Raw genomic sequence first — 24,614 nt, forward strand, 5'->3', positions numbered from 1 at the left:
ACTAACTACTACAAAATAAAATAGCTGTGTAGATAACCGTGCGATGATAATATCGTAATTATTTTATTCCACTCTGATCATCGTTGAATTTATTATTGCGCAGATGTACAAAACAGTCTCAGCTGTTTCACCTGTTTGGTTACCTGTACTCTCGACTCCGTTATCTGCACATTTGACGTGTTTCATTCAGACATCCTTTCTATTGAAAAAAAAATACTTAGTTGTCTGCCTCTATTTGACGTAAAAAATGGTATGGTTTTAGTTTAAATTGATTATTTATCATTAATAGAATGTTTCTTTGTAGGCACACTATTTTAAAGAGAAGGATATTGACGGTAAGCCCATACAAACATTAACACTTAACACTGCTTGTTATATTGCCAATAAAATCATCTGCAATTTGGTATTATTATAGGCATAATATACCTGTACATACGTATGTACCTATCCGATTTTTTTTTATTTTCAACGAGGTTCTTTTCGTCCAACTGCATATTTTTTAAAACAAACAACTTTGTAACTGTTCTTTACCTCTTCAGTCTTCAGATATAGTCGCCATTGCAAAATATAATAGACCCGTTTAGTTTAAAAAGCTGACCACATAGTTGCAATGTTTTCTGTTCATAAAATGCGGGAAGACTAGGTGCAGAGGACTATTTTCGTCAATGACCTAATTATCTATACTTAATTGAACGATTTGTCATGATAAAATTATCAGTAACAGATACATACTTTATAGATTTGGAAAATTTTCTCCTTTACGATGTAAAATAGGTAATTTTGTTTTAACACATATTATTCTTTCCAGTTGGTTGAAGATGGGTTATTTTGTTACTGAGTTATAAAGAATCAGTACATACAGAGTAATTAATTATTATTAGTGTGCATTTATTATATAACTGGAAAATATTTCGATGATAGCGACAAAATTAACGTTTTCCGGGATGTACAGGAAGATAAAGATAGTTTTGCAACGATATCTTTGCACACCGATATGGTAGGGGAGGAAAGTATGCTAAATTTGCAGTTATTGGAGCGTTATGGGGACCTATTGGGTTGTGAAGAGTAGGTCCTAAAACCAAAAAAAGTTAAGTTTTCCATGAAGGGGGGGGGGACTTTCCATTTTTTAATTTAATTTTCCATTTCCAACAATCGTTTTTCCGATTAAAGGCAAGCGTCCACAGACCCGCATCGTACGCATCGGACGCATCGTACGCAACGGATTTTAGTTTGCCTTGTACAGAAACTTATGTAACCGCGTCCACTGATCCGCATCGTACGGATCGCATTATCGATTGTCAAACTAAAATCCGTTGCGTACGATGCGGGTCTGTGGACGCTTGGCTTAAAGCGCCATCTATTCATAATTCGAAAAAATGTGTCGAATAAAAGTTACTTATTTTTACGTAAGGAATCCAAATCTGCAATAAAAATGGGGGATCCTATTTACGATTTCAAAGTAACCCCCCACCCCACCTCCGTGTGGGATCGTGTTTGGTGTCATTCGATTGATTTTTCAAAAATATTGAATACACGTAATTTTTAGATTTTCGATCTGATGTTCATTTCGCAAAATATCGCGGGGTTCATATTTAAAATTTTAAAATCACCCCCACCCTTCTCCGTGGGGGAGTCGTGTTTGGTATCATTAGATAGATTTTTGAAAATTATTAAACACGTATTTTTCAGTTTTTCGATCTGACGTTCATTTCGCGAAATATTCGCTTTTTTGTGAAACTTTGTGACTCACCCATTTCCTTACGTCCCGCTCAAATCGTCAGATTTTTTAAATATACACTGTTTTGCAAGTACATACTTAACTTACCTTATCTTAATCTGACGATTTCGAGTTTTTCTAAGGATAGATTTTTTTCGGATCCCCCTTAACGAACTCCCCTGTATTAAGAGTCAATATAATATGGTAGACGTACATTTACAGGGTACGAGGTTTCTCCCCATGTAATAATCTCACGCGCTCGAGTAACTGCAAAGATCCCCGCTTGGGCTCTCCTACCATAAGAAGTGTTATTATTGAATTGGTTATTCTGTTAATAGTCTATTGATTATGTACTTTGGAAAGGATCTACAACGTTAAAGGGATTCTATTGTTTTATATGCTTGATCATTGGACCTCTCAATATGAAAAAATCGCGGAATGCTACCATTTAAAAGGGTGCGCTTTTTATAAAGGGGTGTGAATTAGTCCTTACGCACTTTTAGTACATTTATTTGATCAGTAAAGTTGTTCAAAATTTAATACATATCTGAATGTCACTTTGTAAAGTCAAAAATAATTTTTTTTTGACAAAAATCTATTCAAAATACGAAAAGACCACGAAAAAACGCAATGTTTCTTTTTGTCCCATAACTTTTTTCACGCGGATATAAATATTATAGGCATTGCTTCACAGAAAAAATAACTGTAGAATAATTCCTTTTCAAAATGACGTTCGGTAGAAGTCTTTAGGATTTATAGTATACCTATCCGAGATGTGATTTTTCGCCAATTCGCCAGTCACATCATTTTTGGCCATTTTCTCTATTTTTTTCGCAAACATCGTACCATAATTTTTTTCTGCGCAGTTTTAGGTGCAATGGTTCTTGCAAAAAGAAAGAAAAATCAATTACTTTTAAAATGGTCTATTGTAGAAAATTCTAGGCAGGAGCGTCATTTGAAATTTTGTTTGGGGGGGGGGGGGCAAGCACTATACAGGGTGAGGCAGATAAAGGGCCTATTAGAAATATCTCGAGAACTAAAGGTAAGAAAATCATGAAAATTGGAATACAGGGGTTTTGAGGTGTGAACTATTTAATGAAAATATTTTGGTCTCTTTGCTACTTCCGGTTATACCGGAAGTTGATTGTAACTTCGTTTTTTTAAATGGGACACCCTATATATTTTTACATTTTTGGATTTTCCTCGGTTTCTTCTGTCTTTAAATATAAGATTTTGTAATATTATACAGGGTAGGTTAAAAAATAATTACGTTTTCTTATTAATTTCGTAGCAACATTCACACCCTGTAGGATTGTAGTAGTTTGACATAATAGACTCTATTTATGTTCAAATGATTTTTAATGTAGTCTACTATTGTTAGGAATTATTGGTATAGTTAAATTTTTCATTTTCGTATACTGGGTTGGTCGAAACTAGGAATGAGTATTTTTTAAGTTTTCTTAAATGGAACACCCTGTATTTTAGTATTGTAATGAAATGTTATTTTATGGTACTTTTTAATTTATTAAGCATTCCCTATACCTAACTGCTTTAATTTGTGAGTTATTGGTGATTCAAGCCAAACATTAATTGCAACTCACAAATATGTGAAATTGTATTAGGTTGGCAGTGAAAATATTCAATTACAAATAAGTTTTTGGAAATAAATACATATTAATCTAGACTGATACTTAAAATTGCCAATAATGGTTGAGCTATCAAAATACCATCGAAGTTAAGATTGTTGGTGAGATTAACAATTAAGCACAAATTAAAGCAGTTAGGTATAGGGAATGCTTAAGAAATAAAAAAGTACCGTGTAATATCATTTCATTGCAATACTAAAAAATAGGGTGTTCCATTCAAGAAAACTAAGAAAATACTCATTCCGAGTTTCGACCCACCCTGTATACTAAAATTAAAGTTTAGCTATACCAATAATTGTTAACAATAGTAGACTATATTAAAAATCATTTGAACATAAATAGAGTTTATTATGTCAAACTACTACAATCCTACAGGGTGTGAATATTGCTACGAAATTAATAAGAAAACGTAATTATCTTTTAACCTACCCTGTATAATGTTACAAAACCTTATATATTAAGAAAGAAGAAATCGAGGAGAATCAAAAAATGAAAAAATATACCATTAAAAAAAACGAAGTTATAAGCAACTTCCGGTATAACCGGAAGTATCAGGTAGATGAAAATATTTTCATTAAATAGATCAGTCTTCAAAACCCCCTTGTTCCAATTTTCATAATTCAGTTACCTTTAGTTCTGGAGATATTTCTAATAGGCCCTTTATCTGCCTCACCCTATATATACAATACATTATATATGATGTTATGATGAATATTGATGTATTTTCTGTAAATTTCAGTTATTTTCAGCCAAATGACGCCCCTGATTCTAGGACTAATTTTAAGCAAGATATGGTTCTTCAAAGTTTTCTACTTTTAACGATTTTTGCTAACTTAAAAGCTATCTTTTAATTTCACGTTATAACATTTTTTTCTTGTTAGTTCAGAGAAATAAGGAAAAAAATATCCTGTTGGTGACACAACCCCCTCCAGGCCGAAACCAAATTTTTTGAGTAGTATGGCCATCTATATTAATAACCTATATGTTTCCTGCAGCCGATTTTCATGATATACATACATAGTTATAAACAAATGAAGATCAAAAAACGGTAAATTTTTGCTTTTTTCGTCTATAACCAAAAAGTTAATTATTTTAAACAAATTTGAGAGTGAGAAACTCATAAATCGTATAAAAAACTTCAATATAGCGTTCGCTAAATATGTCTATCCTTATTGGTTGCTTAGAAAATTGCAAAATAAATCATAAATTTTGAGTTTTTATAAATATTCATAACTTATGTAAAAATTAACTTAGAACGTTTTTATTACACGGAATGCTGAGACTTCTGGTACTTAAATCATAGCCTAAAGGCCCTAGCCGGGTAAGGTGGTGAAAAGTGCCCCCAGCTCGATTTAAATTCCATATAGGCCAATTTTTAGCACATATAGAGGAACTCACTTTCTGAAATTTTTAGCCCCCTAGGTGGTCACGTGACCCCCCTAGAGCCTAATTAGGCTTTTTATGTTTATATTTTTTATCTCAGGCGCATCAAGAGCTAGCCAAAAACTTTATTAAAAAAAGTTGTAAGTTCCAAAAAGATCTATAAGAAAAAAAATTTTTAAATTTTTTGGCGGGAAATTCGAATTTTTAGAACAATTTTAAACATTTAAATGACTGAAAAAAAAACTAAGACACTCGTTTTTACGAAAATTAATTATAATGTGTATTTTTGCACAATATTTCACCCTGAATTTTTTCAGACTTTTAAAATTGGTGAAACGTACCTTTAAAAATAAAAAACCGCATTTTTTCAGTTTTTTTTTTCGTATTTTGAAACAATTTTATACATATTTTTCAAAAAAGGTAACACTGTCACTAGAATAGGTAAAAAACTGAAAAATAATTGGGGTTTGCTTAATAAAAATTTTTTGTAAAGCCATCCATTTTCAAAATACAGGGCGTTGAAGAAAACAAAATTTTACACATTTTTTACGATTTTGCTGAAACTACTGGCAACATTGTAATAAAACTTGGCGGGATTTAAGAGCTGGTTATTGTGCATATTTTGACATACAATTAATGATTTGATATTCATCATTGGCTCGCATAGGGGTAATGGTCTGAACTTTTTAAAGAATAAAGATAGTACGCCACTGACATATTTTAAATTAACAATCGTTTTTTAATTTCTCGTTCAATTTGTGACAAAAAATGTATCTTCTTATTTTTCATACGACGCGCCATTTTTATTCAAAAAATAAAAGATCTTAACCCTTACAAAGTATTCGAACTTCTAGTAGTTTCTACATCTACATACATAGGTCTGGATCCCGCGTATGAAAAAAAAGTTGATTAATAACAAGCTGAAAATTTGTTAATAGCTTAAGGGTGTCTAGTCGGATAAACTTTGATATATGGGAACACTGGAACAGGGGCAGTTTTAATTGTGGAACAGGTTAAAAATTTGGAACGGTCAGACCACGAAAACGGCACATTTATTTTGTCCGACAGAACAGACTTAAACTGTCCGAACAGAGATTAAACTCTCATGCAAAAATCACACTGCTATTTATCACCTGTCATAATTCCTGTCATTTGACATATTACACATGTTCCACTCATTAAAACGCCCATTTGGTGATAAATAGCAGCCTGATTTTTGCATGAGAGTTTAATCTCTATTCGGAGAGTTTAAGTCTGTTCTGTCGGACAAAATACATGTGCCGTTTTCGTGGTATGACCGTTCCAAATTTTTAACCTGTTCCACAATTAAAACTTCCACTGTTTCAGTGTTCCCATATATCAAAGTTTGTCCGACTAGACACCCTTAAGCTATTAACAAATTTTCAGCTTGCTATTAATCAACTTTTTTTTCATACGCGGGATCAAGACCTAACATAATAAACTCATACATCCATTATCAAAATTAATTCGAATACTTTGGAAGCGTTAAGATATTTTATTTTTTGCAGCAAAACAGCGCGTCGTATGAAAAAATGAGAAGATAGATTTTTTATTGAAAATTGAACGAGGAATTCAAAAATGATTGTTAATTTGAAATATTATGTCAGTGGCGTACTATCTTTTTTTCTTTGAAAAATTCAGACCATTACCCCTATGCGCGCCAATGATGAATATTAAATCCTTAGTTGTATGTCAAAACATGCACAATAACTACCTCTTAAAACCCGCCAAATTTTATTACAATGTTGCCACTAGTTTCGGCAAAATCGTAAAAAATATGTAAAATTTTGTTTTCTTCAACGCCCTGTATCTTGAAAATGGATGGCGTTACAAAAAAATTTTATGAAGCAAATCTCAATTATTTTTCAGTTTTTTACCTATTCTAGTGACGGTGTTAAATTTTTTGAAAAATATGTATAAAATTGTATCAAAAAAACGAAAAAAGGCGGTTTTTTATTTTTAAAGGTACGTTTCACCAATTTTAAAAATCTGAAAAAATTCAGAGTGAAAGATTGTGCAAAAATACACATTATAATTAATTTTCGTAAAAACGAGTGTCTTAGTTTTTTTTCAGATTTATTTAAAAGCTTAAAATTGTTCTAAAAATTCGAATTTCCCGCCAAAAAAATAAAAAAAAAATTTTTCATATAGATCTTTTTAAAAATTACAACTTTTTTAAATAAAGTTTTTGGCTAGCTCTTAATGCGGCTGAGATAAAAAATAAAAACCTAAAAAGCCTAATTAGGCTCTAGGGGGGTCACGTGACCACCTAGGGGGCTAAAAATTTCAGAAAGTGAGTTCCTCTATATGTGCTAAAAAGTGACCTATATGGAATTTAGATTGGGTTGGGGGCACTTTTCACCATCTTACCCGGCTAGGCCCTTTCAAAGCAATTTTTGAGTAGTATGGACATCTATATTAATAACCTATATGTTTCCTGCAGCCGATTTTGATGATATACATAGTTATAAACAAATGAAGATCAAAAAACGGTAAATTTTTGCTTTTTTCGTCTATAACCAAAAAGTTAAGCATTTTAAACAAATTTAAGAGTAAGAAACTCATAAATCGTCTAAAAAATTTCAATATGGCGTTCGCTGAATATGTCTATCCTTATTGGCTGCTTAGAAAATTGCAAAATAAATCATAAATTTTGAGTTTTTATAAATATTCATAACTTATGTAAAAATTAACTTAGAACGTTTTTATTACACGGAATGCTGAGACTTCTGGTACTTAAATCATAGCCTAAATTTCAAAGCAATTGGTCAAATAGTTTAAAAGGTATTTAATTTGTTTATCCCAAATTAATTTTTTTTGCAACGCTATAAGTCAGAAAATGATGAAGTTACACTAATACTTTGGATAGTTTATGAAAGAAGAAGATTTATACTATTAATTTAATTAAAAAAAATGTCAAAAAATAATTCTAAATACTGCAAAACTATTTTGCAAAAACATGTGAATTAAAAAATGGGGGGGCTAACTTTGTCCCTAATTGTCCTAGGACAATTGATTTTCTTTCTAAATGTGTATAAAAATTCAGTCATTCCAAAAATGAAAACATAAAAAAAATTTCTACGGGTAACGGTTAAAAAGTTATTCTAACTGTTTATAAGTAAACAAAAAATCGACATGTTTTTGCAAAATAATTTTACACTGTTTAAAATTACTTTTTGTCATTTTTTTTTTAATTAAGTCAATAGTATAAATGTTCTTCTTCCATAAACTGTTAGAAGTCTTACTGTAACCTCATAATTTTCTGACTTATAGTGTTGCAAAAAAATGAATTTGGGATAAACAAATTAAATAACTTTTAAACTATTTGACCAGTTGCTTTGAAATTTAAAATATAATTTAAGCACTAGAAGTCTCAGCTATTCGTGTAATAAGACGGTTCTAAATTCATTTTTACATAAATTATGAATATTTATAAAAATTCGAAATTTATTATTTATTTTGCAATTTTCTAAGCAACCAATAAGGATAGACATATTCAGCGAACGCCATATTGAAATTTTTTAGACGATTTATGAGTTTCTTACTCTTAAATTTGTTTAAAATGCTTAACTTTTTGGTTATAGACGAAAAAAGCGAAAATTTACCGTTTTTTGATCTTTATTTGTTTATAACTATGTATATCATCAAAATCGGCTGCAGGAAACATAAAGGTTATTAATATAGATGTCCATACTACTTAAAAAATTTGGTTTCGGCCTGGAGGGGGATGTGTCACGAGAAAAATCTTATTTCTCTGGACTATGTATATTTAGGTATACAGTAGACTCCCGTAAGTTCGGCCTCGGTTAGTTCGGTCTCCGCTTAGTCCGGCCGGCTCTCTGAACTCTAGAGCATTAGTCACACACTTGGCGAGCGCCAGCTAGACGCGAGCTCTGCCCATCAAAGCACTTCTACTGCTTGACAACGCGCCTACTCACCAGGAAGGTCTTCAGTGTCTTCAAAAAGAAATTAAACTGCTGTTCTTGCCGCCCAATGTAACCAGTCTTCAACAGCCAATGGACAAAGGGGTCATTGAGTGCTTCAAGAGAAAGTATCGCCGAAAACTGCTTTCTGAAGTTCTTTCCAAACTGGAGGCCGGAGGCTGATGACAACTTAGATCTCTTAAAGTGCTGAAGTCAGTTAATATGAACGATGTTGTGTATATGTTGGCGAAGGCATACGACGAAATACCACCGTCGACGTTTGCAAAGTCTTGGAAAAAACTTTGGCTGAATATAGAAGATAAAATTGACCAAGAAAACACATCAGCAGATGAGCCAAACAACAATCTTGTTAACGAACCTGATGGTAATGCAGCTCTATTGCACGACTTTCAGCAACTACCGAACTGTGGTCCCATTTTTGAAGAAGATGTTTTGGAGTGGATCAACTTTGAAACGGAGCTACACAACGAGGTTTTGAACGACAACGAAATCGCCGAGTGTGTCATTCGCCAAGAAAATGAGAAGGATAACGACGCAGATGCTTCTGAGAATGAAGAGGAAGATGAAGAAAATCAAATGAGCCACGCTGAAGGCAAAGCAGCTTTGCAACAGGCAGCTACCTACGTCGAACAGCAAAAAGAAGCAACTGCCATCGATGTAATGATTATTAAAAAGTGGCGTGGCTTTGCACATCAAAAATCATTAGAAAAGAAAATTCATAAAAATTTACTGAATTTTTTAAGTGTTTAAGAAGCCAAATCACCAATGTGCAATAATATTTTTAAATTTTATTAGGCCTTGAGTTCTGTAAGTATTGTTTTATAGGTGTTTTGTTTTTGCTAGATCCATAAAAACAATAAATGGGCATTTTTTTAGATAAGCATCGGTTAGTTCGGCCACTTTTAAGTTCGGCCTAGGGTCCGGTCCCGAGGTGGCCGAACTTACGGGAGTCTACTGTATTATGCTTAATGCTTTACTAAATAAAAAAGAAAGCTTATTTTCTGTGCTTTTAAATGACGCACTCAATGGAAATAGAGTGATTCTGTGATTGAGATTAATAGAGTGAGAGTGATTTTCTTTAAAACAAGGAAAGAAGTTAAAAGGAGAAATTTAAAAAATAGTCGTAAAAATCGTTAAAAGTAGAAAATTTTGGAGAACCTATCATGCTTAAAATTAGTCCTAATAGAATCTTCTACAATAGACCATTTTAAAAGTAATTGATTTTTCTTTCTATTAAATGTACTAATGCATATACCTAAATCTGCACAAAAAAAGTTATAGAACAATGTTTGCGCGAAAAAATAGGGAAAAATGGTCCAAAAATGGTGAATAAAAAAACTAAAAAAGTAAACCTTAGAAAAATCGTATCTCTGATACTACGAATCCTAAAGATTTCTACCAAACGTGTGAAGCTATGAATACATATATACTATACAGCCGTAGAAAAAAGTTATGGGACAAAAAAAATCGCGTTTTTTGATAAATTTTTGAAATATAATAATAATAGTTTCCCGTTTTATACCGCACGCGGCTTTGGGAGTATAGCAGGGTAGTCTGCTATATCTAGGGCCTACGGTATACAAGGAAGGTAACAGAGCCAGTGCTACGCTTCAACCGCCTATTATTACCCCTGGTTTTACCCAAGGTACTCATTTTATTCAGGCTGAGTCGACCTGCGGGGCCTATAGACATTTTAAAAATGTCTAGTTGTTCTTGCCGGCGGTAGGATTTGAACTCCGGACCACCGGCATGCGAGGCAAGCACACTACCACCTGCGCTACGCCGGCCCCCGGCGTAGCGCAGGCGTATTTTTGAAATATAATTTTGTCAAAAAAAAATTATTTTTGACTTTAGATTTAGAAGGTGACATTTCGATAGTAAATTTAATTTTAAACAACTTTTCTGTAGATGTATATGTACAAAAAATGCATAAAGTTCACCCTAATGTACCCTAGTGTACAGAGACTAATTCGCCCCTATTTCAAAAATGCACCTCTTTAAATGGTAGCACTCCGCGAGTTTTTCATACTTAGCGATCTTAAAAACACGTGTTTGAATTTTAGTCACTGTACAGGGACTAATTCGCCCCTATTTCAAAAATGCACCTCTTTAAATGGTAGCACTCCGCGAGTTTTTCATACTTAGCGATCTTAAAAACACGTGTGTGAATTTTAGTCACGTTTTTATTCAACAAATATTTCGATAAAAATGTATATACAGTGGAACCTCGATTAGCCGTCTCTCCATTAACCGTCACCTCTGTTAACCGTCAGGGTATATACAGAAGTTGTATTGACTACATAAGCAAAAATTTACTTGTAAAAAAAATGAAAAAAAAAGTTAATTTGATTTATGATGAGGACACAACGGCTATCCATTGCTGACAGATAAAGAAATCGTTGAAACGGCAACAAAGGCGGACCAAACAGATTCAGAAGCGGACACAAACTTGGAATTTGACTGTAGCGATGTTGATAAACTGAACCTATTGTAACTGACAAAGATTTGCGTAAATAATCTAGAGAAGCTGCATCGCATATGCAATAATTCATCGAGTGGTATTCTCAACAAGAAGAAGCCAATAAAGTTTTTTTTTGTTTAATGTTTATTTTGCAATCTGTTACATCATATAATAACAATAATCATACATGTTGATTGGTACAATGTCGTGAGAGAGAGTTTGTCCAATGATCCACTCTCTGTATGCACTTTTACATTCTTACATTTATGTTAAAAACAATAAAAATTCCAAGATCCAAGGGTGTTCTTATTTTCAGCCTTCGGGTTTCTTCACTGTTGTCAAGCAGATTAATTGCCAGTGTGTTTGGATGTTGCAGTAACCGTTGGCATCTCTAGATCATTATAAATGTCTCGGTTTATTACGAACCAAGGAGCATCTACTATACTGCGCAGGGCTTTTGACTAGAATCTCTCGATGATAGCAATGTTCGATTTAGATGCTGTTCCCCATAACTGGATTCCATACGTCCATACTGGTTTGAGAACGGTATTGTAAGCTAGTAATTTGTTCCGCAATGATAACTGTGATTTTCTGCCAAGGAGCCAGTACAGCTTTTTCCATTTAGTATCCCGCTGCTTTCTTTTTTCCATATGTGGGTACGCCAGGTTAGATGTTTGTCCAGGTGTATCCCCAAATATTTTACGCTATGTGTTTTAGGTATTCGTTCATTGTTGAATGTGATGCTTGGCGTTTCACCATGGCATTTTGTGAATGTTATGTGTGCAGCTTTACTTTCATTTATTGTAATTCGCCATTTCCTTGCCCACGTTGCTATATTGTTGAGACTGGTTTGTAGTGTTGTCGCTGCTACTTCAGGATTTCTGTTTACTGCTAATATAGCTGTGTCATCAGCAAACGTAGAGGTGACTGTGTCATCAGTACATGGCAGATCAGCCGTGAAGAGTAGGTATAAGACTGGGCTTAAGACACTCCCTTGTGGGACTCCTGATTTGATGATGCGTAGTTTAGTTACTTCATTTTCATATCTGACTCTGCAGTATCGTTCTTCTAAGTAGGATTTTAGAATCAAATATATTGTTGTTGGTAGCTGCGTTTTTAATTTGTAAAGGAGTCCCTCATGCCACACCTTGTCAAAGGCTTTGCTGACATCCAAAAAAGCTGATTCACAGTAACTTTTATCTTCGAATGCTTTGATGATTGTGTTAACAACACGATGCACTTGTTCTACTGTCGAGTGTTTCTGACGAAACCCAAATTGATAGGTAGTCTGGGATTAAGCTTTTTGCTGCGACAGTTTTCATCAGTCTCTTCATCAGTAACTTTTCCATTATTTTTGACAATACTGGTAGTAAACTGATTGGTCGATAGGAGGGTGCCACTTCGGTATGCGGTCTACCGTCTAATATGTGGTCTACGGCAATTTAGCTGATTCGGCATGCGGTCTACGTACAAAAACAAATTAGAGAAACTATTACAAACATTACTATTTTATTATTACTAACAGCTTCACTGTTCAATTGGTAATTATACAAAGAGTCTACGGTGCCACTTCGGTATGCGGTCTACCGTCTAATATGTGGTCTACGGCAATTTAGCTGATTCGGCATGCGGTCTACGTACAAAAACAAATTAGAGAAACTATTACAAACATTACTATTTTATTATTACTAACAGCTTCACTGTTCAATTGGTAATTATACAAAGAGTCTACATTCTACCACATCCAATACTATTTTAATATTAAAATATCATGCAACCGCAGTAAATATCGGTTTTTGCCTGAAAGGAGGAAGACCTAACCCTTCGGTCCAAACCCAACTTACGGGTATTAGAGTGAGAGAACCGCAGGGCAGGAGGTATTTGACCGCTGCGCGCAATCACAACCCACCCTTTTTATTATCACTAAACGGTCTTTTCAGCGTTTTAAATTAACACTCAAGGCCCATTTCGTTGATTCAAGTTTATATAGGCAACCCAAATTACACGCCGCTAATCCTCGGTTCGGGATTTAGACAGAATAACACGTGAAGTGTGAAGTAAAGCACAAGTATGACAAGTAAAGTAAAGTATAAATAATAAATAAAAAGTTTGTAATAGTTTCTCTAATTTGTTTTTGTACGTAGATCGCATGCCGAATCAGCTAAACTGCCGTAGATCGCATATCAGACGGTAGACCGCATACCAAACTAGAAACTCTGCCGTAGACCGCATACCGAAGTAGCACCGATAGGAGTTAGGTTCATTTGGCTGTTTTCCCTGTTTATGAATTAATATGATTTCTGCTACCTTCCACTGTGCAGGGAAGTACTTCAGTCTTAGCGTTTAAGAGTTGCGTCAACATAACGACCGCTTTTCTAGGAAGTTCTTTTAATATTTGGCCGGTAAACAGGTCATAGCCAGGTGCCTTCTTGGGGTCTAAGTGATTTTTTTATAACGTCGTAAGTTTCTTGTATTTTGAAGTTTTTAATAGGCTCCATTTGTTGCTCGTTTTCTTCAAGGAATGCATATATTTCGTCGTCATTAATTCCGTTTGCAGGTGGTAACGGTTGAAATACTTCCTCCTAATATCTACCGAAAACTTCTATCTTTTCTCCATCTGTTTTGACCCAGGTACCATCAGATTTTCTAATTGGTGGGATTTGATCTCGTGGCTGTTTTAGGTGTTTTGTGGCTTTCCAGAAAATTTTGGAGAACCTATCATGCTTAAAATTAGTCCTAATAGAATCTTCTACAATAGACCATTTTAAAAGTAATTGATTTTTCTTTCTATTAAATGCATTAATGCATATACCTAAATCTGCACAAAAAAAGGTATAGAACAATGTTTGCGCGAAAAAATAGGGAAAAATGGTGAATAAAAAAACTAAAAACGTAAACCTTGGAAAAATCGTATCTCTGATACTACGAATCCTAAAGATTTCTACCAAACGTGTGAAGCTATGAATACATATAACCTATACAGCCGTAGAAAAAAGTTATGGGACAAAAAATCGCGTTTTTTGATAAATTTTTGAAATATAATTTTGTCAAAAAAATTATTTTTGACTTTAGATTTAGAAGGTGACATTTCGATAGTAAATTTAATTTTAAACAACTTTTCTGTAGATGTATATGTTCAAAAAGTGCATAAAGTTCACCCTAATGAACCCTAGTGTACAGGGACTAATTCGCCCCTATTTCAAAAATGCACCTCTTTAAATGGTAGCACTCCGCGGGTTTTTCATACTTAGCGTTCTTAAAAACACGTGTGTGAATTTTAGTCACGTTTAATTCAACAAATATTTCGATAAAAATGTATATATGTACTTCCTTTTTTAAATATCTCTTGGAAGTTAAACATAAATAATTATAAAGTAAACAATTTATTATTGATGTTTTGACTTACAGATAACAGTTGTTTTCAAAATACTTTTTTGAAACAAAAACTATCTTCGTTCTGATGCATTAAATTGTACCTGAGGATCTAATTTTAGTACCTCTATTATGCCAATAAACTTCGAACTTTTATTTTTGGAATCCATTGGAAGATAACAAACCGAAGATATACCGAATCAACTACTCCAACGAAGCATAAAAGCAGATCCAAATAGGTTAACTCAACCTCTGACTAACACGACTTCCAATAAACAATAACAAATAGGTTAACTCAACCTCTGACTAACACGACTTCCAATAAACAATAAGATGAATGATCATTCAATATTCGCTTGTCCACCGCTGGACATAGGTCTCCCTCAATTTTTCATCTGTTACGATCTTGTGCCTCTTGCATCCAGTTCATATGAGAACGTTTTAGATAATCAGCCCAACGTGTTGGTGGTCGACCTCTGCTTCGGTAGGCATTATCTCTTGGTCTCTATTCCAGTATCCACTTTGTCCATTTGTTAACAGATGGACAAATAACATTAATAAAGAATGATAAAACGCAGCAAATAAGGCAATAGAGAAAAAAAAGAAAAAGAAAAATATCAACAAAAAAACTACGATTGTGAAACGTAGAAATACAAATAGGATAAACGACAAATATTTATTTGTCGTTTCGATTTCCACTTCTGAAATTGTCCTTAAATTTCTAAAAATACTTTTATTGTGACGAAATTTTAACGGTAATTTCCCAAGTGGAAATAGAAACGTCAAAAAAAGCATTTTCAATTGAAATTGTGATTAATCTTTATTAAAGACTGTCACCATTCCCTTTGCCTTATCCCTATGCGGGGTCGGCTTCCCTAATTGCATTTCTCCACACAATTCTATCTTGGGTCATATCAATGTTAATCCCCTTTACCAACATGTCCTGCCTTATCGTCTCTCCCCAGGTCTTCTTTGCTCTTCCTCTCCTACTCCTTTCAGGAATCTGCACTTCAGCTATTCTTCGTATTGGGTGATCAACGTCTCGACGTTGAACATGACCAAACCATCTTAACCTATGCTCTCTCATTTTGGCATCAATTGGTGCCACACCTAGACTTCCCCTAATTCATTTCTAATTTTATCCTTCTTTGTCACTCCACTCATCCATCTAAGCATTCAGTTCCGTACATCATAGCCGGTCTTATGGCTGTTTTATAGAATTTTTCCTTCAGCTTCATTGGAATTGTTCTGTCACACAACACACCACTCGCTTCTTTCCACTTCATCCATCCAGCCCTAATTCTACTGCATGCATCTCCATCTATTCCTCCATTACTCTGTAATACCGATCCTAGGTACTTAAAACTATTGCTTTTCACAATCATTTCACCATCCAAAGATACCATTTTATTTGTAGTAACTCCATGTTTAAATGAACATTCCAAATACTCTGTTTTTGTCCTACTAAGTTTTAAACCTTTTTCCTCCAGAGTTTGTCTCCACTGTTCCAGTTTTTGTTCTAAGTCTCTTTCACTATTTCCTATTAACACTACATCATCAGCATACATTAGGCACCATGGAATGCTACCCTGTAGTTTCGCTGTTATCTGGCCCAAAACTAATGAGAATAAATAAGGACTAGACACCGAGCCTTGGTGCAGTCCTACTTTCACCTGAAATTTATCAGTCTCTCCCACACCTGTCCTAACACTAGTCATTACTCCCTCATACATATCTCTCACAATCTTTACATATTCGCCAGGGACTCCTTTCTTATTGAGCGCCCACCACAGAATCTCTCGAGGAACTGTATCATATGCTTTCTCAAGATCAATGACTACCATATGAGCGTTGGTCTCTTTATTCCTGTATTTTCTTCAGTTGCCTTACAATGAAAATTGCATCTGTTGTTGATCTGCCCTGCATAAAGCCAAATTGATTATCGGATATTTCGGTTTCTTCACGTATCCGTCTATCAATTACTCTCTCCCATATTTTCATGGTGTGGTCTTCTTTATTAAAGACTGTAATGAAAGGAAAGTTTGCTGAGGGCTTGAATTGGGTTTAGAGCCATAGGATGGAAATATGTAATATTAAAATTAATCAATAATAGATCCAGAACAACATATTCACAGAAAGGAATACGAAAGTCTACCCAATAAAATATGACAATCCAAAAGGCAAGGGAAGATAGGAAGTCCTCAAAAAGGATGGTTAGAATACCATTGTAAATATGCAATAGGAAAATCCTTGCACGGAAGAAGAAAAAGAGTATCTTCTTCTTGAAGTGCCTATCCGTTTCGGATGTTGGCGACCATCATGGCAATCTGTACTTTGCACACTGTTGTTCTGAATCTGAAAAGATTTGTGGTTGTTATGTTGAACCACATACATAGATTTTTCAATCAGGAAATCCTTCGCCTTCCTGGTCCTCGTTTTTCTTCTACTTTTTCCTGTAAAAATAGTTGCAGCAGTCCGAGGAAAATGATGGACCGAGGTGTTTGATTTTGGCTGTTTTTATTGTGGTTAACAGCTCTTTTTCTTTTTGTATTATTCTTAATAAAACACCCTGATTAGTAACGTGGTCAATTGCAATGATGTAAATGACATCCCCTAACCTGAGATTCATGTAAGTATAATAATTTTAATCGTAATCTTTAAATTTTATATTGTTTTAGAATTCAGAGAATGCTTTTACTTATTTGCCCGCTCTGGAACCATAAAAACACTAGATGAATTAACTGTCATAATGAGAAGCTTAGGATTATCTCCAACTAAGTCTGAAATGACTGGATATTTAAAACAAAAGGTAAAATTTCTTTTAACACGTTGACGGACAGAACGTCTATAGACATATAATTTCCATTGATGTAATGTGACTCAACGTCTATAGACGTTGAATTTTTCCCTATTCTACTTTGCAAAATACATATAGTGTCACAACACTTGCTTATACATTTGACGCACTGACCGTCAACGTGTTAACCATGGACGTATAAAATCTTTATTTATACGTCCATGGTGTTAACCATATTTTAAAGAGTAAATTAAAATTCTTAGTGATTCTTATTTCTTATTTTGACTATACTTTAACCATTGATCAACAAATTTTGAGTGTTTTTGTTCCTTTTCTCACATATTTCTAATACTCATCTTACCTATTCTATATCTATCAGTGCAGTGGCGGCTCGTGATTTTTACAATAGGAGAGGCTATACCTAACTGTAAAATATCTAGACAAAGCACTAAAAAAAGTCCGCCAAAAAAATCTAATTTAAGGCCCCATTTTGTTAGTCATTTTTTATTTACATTTTATAATATCATCATAATTCATAATTTCATAATATCATATCATTTTAAAAATAGTTAGTCTAATTGTAAAAGTGTATTACCAAAGTTTGTGTCGTTTATTTGTTAACAATTCTATCTCTGTAAGTCGATATGATATGCATATCAAAATAAATACAGCTTTGAAGTTTTGCAGTCCATACAGGTTGAAGGTTCACATTTTTTAAGATACTTAACTGAAGTTTTTTAATTCTAAAAGCGGCCTACTGCGAATCCAAAAACACGGTAAATAACCGATATTTTGCTTTGCATTACAGATATCGGAAAAAGTTATTTGAACAAGTTGTTCCAAATATTATTCTAAACCAGCATACCAAAGGACATCGCACACATCTTATGGAAAATATAATGCCACTCAAATTCAATAAAATGTATACGATTAGATTCGTTTTAATATAATGATCAATTCTTATCATTGCGCCAACTCTTAATTATGATTAATTACGGCGCAAATTGCAATTAAAGTTTATCGAAATCACATTTTTGGAGTCCATAAAATGTTAGTTTACAATCATTATTGCTCTGAGTGCTATTCATAACAGCTTAAATCCCGCTAGGCCTAAGCGGATTAGTGAAACTAATCCGCTGATTTATGGAGTACCGAAAATCTGGGTATTTTAAAATATTTTTTCTCTCTCTAACTTATGTACCTACCCATTTGATTTCAGATTTATTTATATCAATTTCTGCTCTTATTTTTGAAAATAGAGAGTTGGCGCAATGATAAGATTTGATCGGTAATTTAAAACGAATCTATTGGTATAAATTTTATTGAATTTGAGTGACATTATATTTTCCATAAGATGTGTGCGATGTCCTTTCATCACAAAATTCGCACTTTTAGTTTTTTCATTATTTGTAGTCAGGATCCTAAAATCGCAGAGGAAGCTGCTGGCCGATTAGCCGCCCTTGCTAAATCTCCGGGCCCGGGCAGCGCGTGCGTTAAGCGATAAGGCAGCGCTAAGGAGACCGGGTCTCCTTAACCGCTGCTGGGCTGCGCGGAGCATTAGCAAGTGAGACTTTCCGGCCAGCAGCCTCCAGTCCAGTTTTAGAATCCTGACTACAAAAAATAATGAAAAAACTAAAAGTGCAAATTTTGTATTGAAATTTGGTATGTAGGGTTAGAACAATATTTGGAACAACTTGTTCAAATAACTTTTTCCGATATCTCTAACGCGAAGCAAAATAGCAAAGTAAACAAAACAACGTAGCATGTGTAAAAAATTTATGGGGAGGCTAAGCCTCCCTTGCCTCCTCTGACCAGCCGCCACTGAGTTTTTTGTTTATCCTTTCTTTATCTTTTACATATTGAAAAAAAGTTAAATGTAAATAACCTGTGCAATATTCACTCCATTCAAATATTTTTCAAAAATTTAGGAGCTCCTAAAGAAATCACTCAAAATATGAGTTTTATTTGTGAGTATGTATTAGATTAAATCTGGAATGAAAGTACTACAACTTCAAGCTACACACGGTGTAAACAAATGCACAGTGGAAACATGCGTTTGTTCACTCATTATTCAACGGACCAAAAAAATGAAGTTTGAGCCTGTTGGTCTAACTGACATGAATAAGATAGTTCGATAATTTGTGGCCAATGGAAAGCTGTTCGTCACGTTGCAGACTTTAATATTATGCAGTGACTTGTGTTTATTCTGTCGGTAGCTTGAAGTTGAATAGAGTGTAGATTCATAATATATCAACAATAAGCATCAAGGTGAATTGATTGATTTTGAAATAAAGAACACAACTTTACTGGCAGGTTCTTAATTTCAACATTATGTAAACTGTTGTAAATTACAATAGAAAGTAAAACCCTGATGTGCTCCTCGGACCGGACGTTGGCACGGATAATTGGAAAGCACGGATAATCCAAACATTTATTTCTTATTGTAATACATATGTACGTATATCCATGCATATAGCCCTAACATAAAAGACAACAGAAAAAATAAATCTTTCATTATGACTCTCCCTCTCCGCGTATAGAGTTTCCGTCGAGTGATTTACAGTGACGCTATTTTGATAAAACCTCAAAAATGTAATTTAAGTAATAGAAAATCATAGCACGATTAATCCACAGGCCGGATAATCCGCACACGGATAATCGGGGTTCTACTGTAGTAAATAAGACAATGTAGGCACAGTAGAAATATCACATAAGGACAGTACTTTTTAAATATGATCTCGTTTTAAGAAAAAATGTGTATCTAGGAAAAAAGTCTATGTATTCCTTATAACAAGTACTAAACAAAACTTTTTAAACTATATAGCGATATGCTAGTCAATTATCAGCACAAAATACAAACATATGAGTTATAAAAAAAATTTCTTGGTGTATTTTTATCTTTTCACTTTATTTCTATTGTGTCTTTGTTTAAGGGAGGAAAAATGTCGTTTCCAGACTTCTTGGAAGTAATGTACATTCACTCTAAGGTGGAAAACATTCCGAAAGAAGTTGTTGATGCATTCAAGGCTGCAGACCCTGGAAATACTGGAAAAATACCTGCAAAACAACTGCGCTATTTACTACAAAACTGGGGAGAATGCTTGTCACCAAAAGAAGTAGATAGGATTTTTAGAGAAGCTAATGTTACAGCTAATAGCATGGTGCGATATGAAGATTTCGTAAAGATTTCTTGTGCTCCAGTTCCAGATTATTATTAGATGACAGCATTGTAAGCATACCTATATATTTAGTCTACTGGGCTTAAACGAGCTGCAATAATTTTTGCTTACTATTATTCGCACACATTATATTTTTATGAAATTAATGTACCTACTTAAGTTGTTAAATAAGAGCAAGGTCCTTCTATTTAATCATCTTCCATTGTGTAACCTTGGATTTTTTGATATTATAGAATCTATTTAACACTTATAATTTTACTACAGGGACTAGTTGGTACATAAATTATATTTTATTTAAGTCATTTACAAATCATTGTATTAGGGACACTTTTTCCTCTAGGGCAATAATTGTTAGATCATTTAAAAAATGTTCAATTTTGATTGTCAGTATTAAAAATATTTATATTTATTTACAATAAACAATTCTACACATATTGAGGAGTAATAATTTTCCGATAAACAATTCCTTTTCTTATAATCAAGAATAATCCTAAGGTAAAAACAATCTTAAATATAGAATCTTACCTTTTTCTAGATCTTCCTTTAATAAAAAACAGAAATTTACCATTTATTGTTACATTGTTCTTTTAAGCTTAATTACTATCGTACAATAAAATATAAATTAAAAACTCGATGCTTTATATTACATTTAAATTTGCCAATTATGTTCACTTTTGTACAAAGTGAAAAATTTCTCAAAAAAACGCAAAAAAATGTCAAGGATTTACTGTCAAATGAAAAAAAAATGTCTAACAATACACTACACGGAGAAATGAACGTGACCACCAGACAGTTGAAGTATTTTGAGACACAAAGAGAAGTATTAAAAGTGGTATATTTAATTGAAAATTACAAAATAATTTATGTGATTCTGCTTAATTTAATAAATATTATTTTAAGTCATCAGTCCGAGAACTATTTCAAATTATTAAAAATGGCAGGCAAATGTTGCCGTCACCACGTTAATCCAATTCATATTCAGACAAATTTAAATTTTCTTCATTTTTATGCATTTTGTTAAAATTGTACTCGGCTTATTTTAGATTAAAAGCTGTTTAATTTAGTTTGTTTGCTATGTCTTTATTTAATTTCTCATAAAAGTGATCCAAGTACATAGTTTAATGAGAAGCAACACTGCATTATCAATTATTCGCGTTCTGTGGTTTCAATCCATGAAGTGCGTCATGTCAAATGTCATTAAATCGTCTAACGGTCTAACTTCGTGCACAACACATAACCTCTGTATTTTCAAAAGAAAACTCTGAATTTATTTATTAGTGTATAGTTTATTTATTATACATAATTCGTTTCCTATTTGACAAAAGTAAGTATTGTTACACTTAAATGAAATGTTCAAAGTACTATTTGGTATTTGTGTATTTTTAATAAACTTAAATACATACATTATTTTTAGGTTACCCAACGTTTGGTTAACGAATTAGAATAAAGAATTGCATTTTCACTGCAGAAAGTAACACAAAGACCTACCGGTTTTTAGTTTAATTGTATCTTAACGCGAAGTTTAGTTAAACTACATCAAGATGTCAGCTGCTATGCCAATAAATCCAAAACCATTCCTTAATGGTCTCACAGGAAAAGCAGTCATAGTAAAACTAAAATGGGGCCACGAATATAAAGGATATCTTGTTTCGGCTGATGGATATATGAATTTACAGTTGGCTAACACTGAAGAATATATTGAAGGAAAACCTACAGGTACAGTAAATTAAGTGTAGTATGTATCTGATCTGCAGTGTAAAATGGTAGTACAGTAGAACCCCGATTATCCGTGTGCGGATTATCCAGGCTGCGGATTATCCGTGCTATGATTTTATCTTACTCAAATTGCATTTTTGAGGTTGAACTCTATACAGTAATACCCCGACTTACACAAACCTAGAGTTACGCGATTTTCAGAATCGATATCTGACATAAAATCGCTGTCTTCTATGAAAAAAAAAATAATAAATTATCCATATTTTTAAGATTAATTTGAAAAAAAAAGAATTAATAATTATTTAAATAAAAATCAAGATTTACGGGAACTAATACCGTGGATTATGGATTATTCTATTATTGAATCATCAGCTGATCTCATAGCAGTGACCAGTAAAAATGAAATCAATCCTAACTGCGCAAGTCAGTACAAATAGTTTCTGCTTTAAGACATGTATCAAAAGGACCGTTCAGTTACCGATTTCGAAATGGTACATGGATTGCTTGGAACAACACAGTGTACGATATGAATCATCATTCATGTTCGCTTGGAATGCATTTTTTATAATGCGCATGACGAGGGCAGTACGAAGGACGGTTTTCATGTCACTTGGAACGTGCCTTTTATATTGTACCTAATTTTTATATACAATTTATTTATTTATTTATTTATCTACCACGCTTGGCCTTTATTCATCAGACTCTTTAATAGCTCTAATTATACCGTATATAATTATTTCTTTTGTTTGTTTCATGTAATATTTGTGTCATTGAACATCATTCGGCAGACTTGTAGTCTCTCTATATATCTATATTTCAGTATTATTAGATTTTTACTCTTGGATATTTATGTTCTCTTCAGTTCCTAATTTATTCTTCTATTCTTTCTCTTGACTACCACTCAAAAGACTCTTGACTACAAAAGACTGTTTGTTCAATCCTTTGTTTTGGTTATCTCTTATAAGATATGTAGGTGAAAGGTTACATCCTTGTTGTCAACCTCCTTTTTAATATTAGTTTTGTGTAATTTTTATATTTTTTGCCATTTTACTCAATAATATAATGTATTTTTAGGTACCTTAGGCGAAGTACTTGTTAGGTGTAATAATATTTTATATATCAGAGGTGCAGAGGATGATGACGAAGAGGGAGAAATGAGGGAATAATATGTAGTTTTATTTAATATTTAATTTTTTTTGTGTCTAAGTTATAGTTAAATATTATGCTCATCCTTTCATATTGAAGTGTCAAAACATTTTTTTTATTTACAAATGTGTGGATGAAACAAAGAACTTAGTGTACTGTGTATGTTTATTAACTCTGTTCGTAGCTGTTTTTATAATGTTTAATTTTATAGTTTGATGTATGATTAAAGCTTGTTACGCACGGGGAGCTATACTATAATTATATCTCATATATTGCATCTCCTATCGCTCACTATAGTAATGGGAGAGCGATATGAGATGTAATATATATTATAGTATAGCCCCCTGTCAGTAACAAGCTTTATTGTTTTGAAAATATAAAATATGTTCATGCCTTATCTTAACTAAAATGTCAAAGTTGTTACATACCACTTTTCTTACCTAGTCTTAAGAAGAAGACATGTTAATACAGATATGTATTTGTAATATCTTATTATGTAGAATAATTTTAGGTTAGGTAAGGTTATATTACATTCTTTTCAAATTTGAAGATTTTATTTCTGTAATGTAATATTTTTATAGCATCAACCATGTGAAATAAATAGTTAGATTAAGTAATTGTTGTTTCTTTTTTAAATTAGTGGTGTTAAGATTATAGCTTTAAGGAAATAATATTTTTTGCAGTTATAAAAAAATGTATCAAAATTTCCAGTGTAATAATTTGGAACATGTGAATATAGATCATTCTAATTCATCATCATTCTCTTTTCTCTTTGCTTTACCCACATGTTGCTTCAGGAATATTAGTCTCTAACTAAATCCTAATCATTGTAACCTATTTTCTGTCTTGTTGGCATCTTTAATAAGTTTATTCATAATTTTATCCAGTTTTGTAACCCCACTCGTGTATCTAAATGTTCCAATTTCTGCGACATACATTATTACTTCGACTACCTACTTAACATTTAGTGTCCTTTAGCATAGATGTCCCTATGTCTTTTATATTTAATTGGAATTTTTTTGTCACACTAATCGCCAATTTAATCTTTCCAGTTCATCCATTCTACTCTATTACAAGCATATTCATCTATTTCCCCATTGTTCTACAATACTGTTCCTAGATACCAAACATTTTTTACAATCATTTCTCTATCCAAAGTAACATATCTTACTGGTGGTTCTTATTCAAAAGGACATTCTAAAGATTATGTTTCATTTCTATTAAGTATGAAG

General features: G+C 33.1%; 3 protein-coding genes across 3 annotated transcripts in view; 2 read left to right on the forward strand and 1 right to left on the reverse strand.

Annotated features, from left to right (window-relative positions):
* LOC114330286 (mitochondrial coenzyme A transporter SLC25A42) overlaps nucleotides 1–21,333 on the reverse strand; it is a 68,430-nt gene extending 47,097 nt beyond the window's left edge. Inside the window, exon 1 of the mRNA XM_028279611.2 lies at nucleotides 21,046–21,333. The gene's annotated coding sequence lies outside the window, so the exon portion shown is untranslated. The remainder of the gene's footprint in view (nucleotides 1–21,045) is intronic.
* Nucleotides 9–20,954, forward strand: LOC114330287 (uncharacterized). Its single transcript, XM_028279614.2, has 4 exons — nucleotides 9–250; nucleotides 305–335; nucleotides 17,223–17,353; nucleotides 20,275–20,954. Exons 1-4 carry the CDS (start codon nucleotides 248–250, stop codon nucleotides 20,557–20,559), a joined length of 450 nt encoding a protein of 149 aa, XP_028135415.1. The 5' UTR covers nucleotides 9–247; the 3' UTR covers nucleotides 20,560–20,954.
* A 368-nt stretch (nucleotides 21,334–21,701) lies between the features above and the next one.
* On the forward strand, nucleotides 21,702–23,999 carry LOC114330288 (small nuclear ribonucleoprotein F). Its single transcript, XM_028279615.2, has 3 exons — nucleotides 21,702–21,844; nucleotides 21,935–22,236; nucleotides 23,311–23,999. The coding sequence occupies exons 2-3, from the start codon at nucleotides 22,062–22,064 to the stop codon at nucleotides 23,400–23,402; spliced, it is 267 nt and encodes an 88-aa protein (XP_028135416.1). The 5' UTR covers nucleotides 21,702–21,844; nucleotides 21,935–22,061; the 3' UTR covers nucleotides 23,403–23,999.
* The last annotated feature ends 615 nt before the right edge of the window (nucleotides 24,000–24,614 follow it).

This window comes from Diabrotica virgifera, chromosome 1, assembly GCF_917563875.1.
Source record: "Diabrotica virgifera virgifera chromosome 1, PGI_DIABVI_V3a".
NCBI lineage: Eukaryota > Metazoa > Arthropoda > Insecta > Coleoptera > Chrysomelidae > Diabrotica > Diabrotica virgifera.